The sequence below is a fragment of the Pinus tabuliformis genome, chromosome 5_2 (genome assembly GCF_031772625.1).
Source record: "Pinus tabuliformis cultivar Carrire ecotype Pingquan chromosome 5_2, CPIR1, whole genome shotgun sequence".
Lineage (NCBI taxonomy): Eukaryota > Viridiplantae > Streptophyta > Pinopsida > Pinales > Pinaceae > Pinus > Pinus tabuliformis.
The window spans coordinates 952,321,601-952,328,599 of record NC_142306.1 but is presented as its reverse complement, the minus strand read 5'-3'; the positions used below and the strand labels follow the sequence as shown (position 1 = coordinate 952,328,599).

The following is a 6,999-nucleotide window of genomic DNA, read 5'->3' as shown; positions in this document are numbered from 1 at the left end:
TATTGAAAATGGTGATTTGAACCATTGTTTCTAATTCTAAAATGTGAAAAAACAACAATATCAATAGATACTTAAGAAGAAATCCATCTCTATTATATAGATTAAGCACCTTAAGTTTATCTAGAGATCAAGTTTCCCTTCTTATCTTTACCATCACCTTTAAATTTATCGTCACCCTTCTTATCACTGTGCCCTCCTCCCCTTTTTGTTTTCTCCACTATCCTAGTTCACCCCATTATCATCCTTTGTTTTCAGTTAGTTTAGGAGGTGGTGTGTTGTGGTTAGAAACTTCATAAAGTATGTAAAACTGCAAATCAATGTGATTTTTATTGAAATGTTATGTATATATATATTAAAGATTTGCAGATCTCCACATCTACTTGGATGATTTATTAAAGATTTGCAGAATTATTGGATGCAAATATGATGAAAATTAAATGTCAGTTCTACAATTATTATACTAGATTTAATATGAAAACATTTTAGAGATAAAATTTGGATAGTGTAGTATCAATTAAGATTCTACATTACACAAAATGTGATTTTTATCTTTAGTGGGAAAAATGATAGTAATACAACTATGATACAAGTGAAAGAAATGATAAAAGCATTGCAATCAATGTATAATACCATGCTACATTTATGAAATAACTTCATATACAAGGGATACTTTATGGAAGTATTACATTATTAAATATTAAAGCATAAAAGAACAATTTGGCTTTCACATCTTCATCAACTAGTTTGTCTAGACAGATAGCTCAGTGAAAACATATTCTTTCCTAGAAGAATGGAGCATTACTAACCATGAATGGAGCCTTTCCAACCATGAAATAAAGTAGGATAACAGTAGCTAACTAGGTATTGACTTCATAACCTTGGGGTAGAGATCTCAATATACCACCTAAAAGCATAGTTTTCACATAATTTTTTTACTCTCATCATTGTATTCTTTTCATGTTCATTAATGGGTAGCCAAAAATATGACAAATCTTATAAACCCTTCATGTTCTCGTCAATTTTCACTCCATTATGTCATTACACTTCAAATTCTTCTCGTTGTACTTCTGGAATTTCTAAAAATGATCATCCCCAACTACCATTAGTTTCTACTTGGCCCACACCAAAAAAACAAAATTAAATTGAATTTAAAATATTACATGGAAAAACTAAAAAAAAAAAAAGTCAATTTTAATCTTGATAATACTTCTACAATATTGATCTTTTAATTTTGTTTTTTCAAATTTCAAAAAATATATGGAAAAAATATCACATATTTTACCATGATACCAAAAAGTTATTACACAATCACATAAATAAACTTTTAAACTCCACAACTAAGTTTAATTTCAACCATAATGTTGAGTAAATTTTAGAAGTGTTATATATTTTATATACACAAGTTGAAAGATTTAATCCACTTATACATGATGTTCTAAAATTCTAAATATCCTAATTCATAAGTTACTACAAAGAACATACCTTATTCTATTCAACAACTTAAAGGAATTGTTCCTATTGTCATTTATTTGTGCAATTTGTTAAAAATAAAATTGAGTTGATACCATTACTTAATGGAATGAAAAGTCTAAAGTAGATGAAGATAGCTAGGTTGCTACACATTCAGAAACCAATTACATAACATGAGTGGCTCTTATTGTTATTTCTTTGTGCAATTTGCTAAAAATAAAATTGAATTGATACCATTACTTAATGGAATGAAGTCTAAGGTAGATGAAGATAGCTATGTTGTTATACATTCACAAACCCATTATTTATAGGACAAATGTATAAGTTAATTTATTTTTTAAACAAGTATAATTGTATAAATGAAATGGTTTCTGAATATTAATAAGCGTCCATTCAAAACAAGTATCTAAATATTCACAACTTTTTTATTAACTAGTTAATGAGATTTTATTTTAATCATGGCTCTACAATAAAATTAGCACAGCTTCATTATATCATCCTAAAAATCTTTGGCCAAAAGATTTCTAATATTAGTAGCTAGGTTTTCTTTGTTCATATTTTACAATTTCGATTAGTGTCATTGCACTAATTGCATTTATCAAATTTTTAATGTATACTGTCTAAATCTTTTATGTTTTCAAATATTTGGTTGGAATTATGTTTTAAAGTTTTTAATTGGAATTAAAAAACATATTTTAGTATCAATAATTTATTATTATTATTTAAAATTTATTTTTAAATAGATCCAATAAAACACTCAATTTGTTTAGAATTCATAAATCAAACTTGCAGCAATTCAAAACAAACTTGACTAAGGAACTCCGAAAACATAGCACAGTCATGGCCGTATATTTTGGAAATATATGTTTTATGTGTCTCTTTGTTGGGCCTAACGTCAAGTTGTCCGTTGAATATTAATGTGCTTTCAACACACACGGTAAACACATATATTAGTTTTTTTGAATAAATGAATTTTATATTTTAAAGTAAACGACCAGAAGTTCGTCATTTGACAAAAACCAAAAATAACACCGTCTGGGTAGACAAGATGGACGACTTGCGGTCAATAAAGAAAAATCCGCTTAAAAAAATTGACTTCATACCATGTTAACTAAAAAAAATTGACTTCATACCATGTTAACTTCAAATGGACGATCTGGGTTAAGTTAACACCACTTGAGTCAACAGGAAAACGAAAATCCACCTAAATCCTTGTGACTCCTTATGCCAGGAAGGAATTTCACACATCTAGTTGATATCCACAATTGCTCAAACCCTCTGAAATATTTCTGTAATTCCTTAATTTTATCGATCGCCCATCTGAGAAGCCGATGGCAGCTTCCACGGATTTCATTGTCATCACCTCCACACTCATGCTCATCTTTGTTTCTGCAAACGCCCATCTTCTTCATCGTTATAAGGAGAGAAGTCGTGAACGACTGCAGGTCGATATAGAAGCCCTGCAAGCATTCAAAACCTCCGTCACATATGATCCTTCTCACGCCTTGGACAACTGGGATTTTTCTGCCAATCATGTCTGCAATTGGACTGGTGTCACCTGCCACCCTCACAAACTGCGCGTATCTGCCCTAAATCTATGCAACATGGGCCTGCAAGGGACTATACCTCCACATTTGGGTAACATCTCCTTTCTTGGCGTGTTGAACCTCACTTATAACAGCTTCTCTGCCACAATCCCGAACGAGTTGGGCAAGCTGCGTCGCTTAAGACGTCTGTTACTCAATAAGAATCACTTGGTTTCGTCCGTTCCAGAGGCTTTGAAAGATTGCACATCTCTCAGGTTGCTTAACCTGTCCTTCAATAATTTAACAGGGAATATTCCCAGTGGTCTCGGCCAATTGCAAAACCTGCAAAATCTTTCACTGCGCACAAACCGATTGACTGGGAAAGTGCCGGAATCCTTGGGAAATTGTTCTGCGCTGGAGATTCTGGATCTAGGAAGCAACTTCCTTACTGGCACTATCCCCTCTCAGCTTGGTTTGCTCACTCGAATTAGAGGTCTGTTTCTTTCAGCAAACCAGCTCAGTGGAGGAATCCCGCCTTCACTGCTTAATTGCACGGAGTTACGCATCCTATATTTGTCAAACAACAGGCTTACTGGAGAAATCCCGTGGGAGATAGGTACAAAGCTCTCAAATTTAGAGTATCTGGTGCTCTGGGGAAACGAATTAAACGGTACCATTCCGAAATCTTTAGGAAATTGCTCTCAGCTTTTATGGCTTTACCTCTCTTATAATTTCTTAATGGGAGGCATACCTCAGGAATTTGGAAAGCTCCGTCTTCTAGAGAGACTTGTACTTGCTGGTAATCATTTGTATAGTGAGGAATCCATTTCCATCTTTGGAGCACTTTCGAACTGCACCAATCTGCAAATACTCTCTCTTGAGAACAATGCTCTTAAGGGCGACTGGCCTGGAAGCATAGGCCGTCTTTCTCAGAATCTGCTTTATCTCATTTTGGGTAAGAATCGTTTCACTGGTAAGATACCCCAGGAGGTGAGCAACCTCAGTAGATTGATCCTGTTAACTCTAAACGACAATTTGCTCTCTGGAAGCCTTCCTTCTGCACTAGGACGGCTGTCTACTCTTCAGCTGCTGGACCTCTCCCGAAATAACTTGGGAGGTAATATACCCTATCAATTTAGTCAATTGAAAGCTCTGTATAAAGTGGACCTTTCTCAAAACGCCTTTTCTGGAGAAATTTATCATGTTTTTGCAAGTTTGCAGCAGCTAAGAATATTAGATCTCAGCTATAACAAGTTCAGTGGTAATATACCGGATAATGATATAGGGAATTGTTCCAATCTCGAGCTTCTGGACCTCAGTTACAACCAGCTAAGCGGCGTGATGCCATCCAAAGTGGCTAGCCTTCATAACCTACAGTTCTACATTAATGTCTCACATAATGCACTCACAGGAAGGGTGCCTGCCGAACTGGGAGGAATGCACATGGTTCAAGCAATTGATCTCTCTGACAATAATTTTTCAGGGAGCATACCCAGCCAATTAGTGAATTGTGCTGGACTTGACTACCTTAATCTTTCTCACAATTCATTGGAAGGCACGATTCCGACATCAATCGATCAAGTTGCAGGACTTCAAGATTTGGATCTCTCTTTCAATAAGCTTTCCGGTCCCCTGCCTACCTCTATAGAGAAATTACAGAAGCTTACGCATTTAAACTTGTCATACAATAACTTCACAGGAGAAGTACCATCCTCTGGAGCTTTCAGAAAACTGAATTTTACATCATTCTTAGGAAACACTGGACTCTGTGGCAGATGGATAGAGTTACCTCATTGTAAATTGACGACAAGGCACCATCATGATTCCAAGAGAAGGGTAGTTATCTTGGCCACTTCGGTTGGTTTAACTTTGCTATTGGTATTTTGCCTAGCCTTCATAATGGTTTTGATATATTTTCGTCGCAGAAAGTCTGCATTGTTGGAAATTATTTCAGCGAGATTAGGGAGGATGCTGAGGAGCCAACTCCGTGAGACGAAGATTGTAAGTGAGGAAGAGGTGAACAGAGCAACTAGTGGTTTCAGCCCGGATAACCTAGTGGGCCGTGGCGGCCATGGGTCAGTGTATAAGGGCGTATTAGACAACGCCACAATCGTTGCTGTCAAAGTTATAGAGTCTGCCACATCAGGAGGTGCGTACAAGAGACTCATAAAAGAATGCAAGACGTTGGGAAGAGTCCGCCATCGGAATCTGGTGAGAATGGTGGGCGTATGCTCAAGTTTGCAGGTCAAATGTTTGATTATGGAGTTCATGTCGCAGGGAAACCTGGATAAGAATTTGCATTGTAGGGAAAATAATTGCAGGTTGGATCTGAAAAGACGGCTGAGCATTCTCAAGGACGTGTCCCATGGAATGGCATACCTTCACCATCACTGTTCTCCGGCCATTGTTCATTGTGATCTGAAACCTGCCAACGTTTTACTGGATGAGACGATGACGGCTCGTGTTGGAGATTTCGGTATTTCACGCCTCATGAACGATTCAACAGCAGCAGCAGCAGCCTCAGGGGACACCTCCAGTCATGTGATCGGGTCTGTTGGTTACATTGCACCAGGTAGACACTGATACACTGTTGTATATGGGAAATATTTGAGTCAGTGATAAAGGTTTTATATATAAATGCTGATATGGGATTATATGTGAGTCACTAATAAAGGTTTTATGTATATAAAATTGGTTACAGAATATGGTACAGGAGGGCGTCCGTCCATGAAAGGGGACGTATACAGCTACGGCATCTTGGTACTGGAAATGATAACGGGAAAGAAGCCCACAGATGCAGTGTTTTCAGAAGAAGAGTCATCATTGCAGAGTTGGGTGGGCGATGCATTCCCCGACAGATTGTTGGAGGTGATTGACACGACTTTGGTGGAGGAGATTAGAATGGAAGAAGAGGATGAAGAACATGATGTAAGTGAATTTATGGGGCATGGAATTGTTGTGCTGTTGGCGAAGATAGGTGTGATGTGCAGTAAAGGGGATCCTCATGAACGACCGACTCTTCGAGAGGTTGAGGCATCGCTAGAGCAGCTAGTCGCCAAAATCCATAAGAATTCAGAAAATGAGTTGAACCGCCTTGGACAGGTGACTGACGAAGCCATTTCTGAATCTGAATCTGACTAGGGCATGTTGTGGAAGAAAATGATTAGTGGTCAGCACATATATTTGGAGGAAAATGATTAGTTTAGATTAGATGATAGTTCTGCATTTTCATTTGTTGTAAGTGTGATTATAGGTTTTTAGAAGTAGTTAAATCCAGAGATATTTTCTAGTTAATTAATCTCTTATATTCTTATGTGGTGAAGAGATTTGATCAGTTAATTAATAATGTAATTAAAATATTTTTCTATCTTAAAATAACATATATCATATATTATTATTTAATGTGTTTTTTAATTTTTTAATTCCATATGATCAATTTTTTAATCGATTTTTTTCTATATGAAATCTTCTTTCAATATAGGAAAAAAACAACATACATTTTTTGGAATATCTTTTTCTAAGTTAAAATATTTTTTTAATCATTGAAAATAATGATTATTGATTAAGATAATTTTTTTAGTGGTTTACAGTGATAATCATAGAATACAATTTATAATATTAAGTGGAAAGAGATTATATTGAGAACAATTTTATAAATAGTTTGAACTAGTCTATTTTCTTATTATTATCATATTTTTTTATTTTTATTTTTGAAGTTTTTAAGAATAATTGTTATTGAATAGAATTTATAGTAAAGTAAAGATTATGTATTAATTTTGGGATTTATGTATAGTTAATGGTTTAGGATTTGCATTTTATTAGCTTATTTTATAAATAAAATTGATATGCTATTTTTTTTTCTTATATATAGATTTAATATAATTATAAAATTCTATAATGATGTAATTTTCACAAGTTGCCGGGGGCTAATTCATGTATGATGATAGCTTAGACCATCATTTCCAAAGTTTTATTGTCAATTTAATAGTGGCCTATAATTTGT

At 35.0% G+C, this 6,999-nt stretch overlaps 1 protein-coding gene across 1 annotated transcript; it reads left to right on the top strand.

Annotated features, from left to right (window-relative positions):
• Positions 1-2,838: 2,838 nt before the first annotated feature.
• Positions 2,839-6,327, top strand: LOC149162418 (uncharacterized). The gene is made up of 2 exons (XM_089435696.1): positions 2,839-5,568; positions 5,698-6,327. Exons 1-2 carry the CDS (start codon positions 2,844-2,846, stop codon positions 6,135-6,137), a joined length of 3,165 nt encoding a protein of 1,054 aa, XP_089291822.1. The 5' UTR covers positions 2,839-2,843; the 3' UTR covers positions 6,138-6,327.
• The last annotated feature ends 672 nt before the right edge of the window (positions 6,328-6,999 follow it).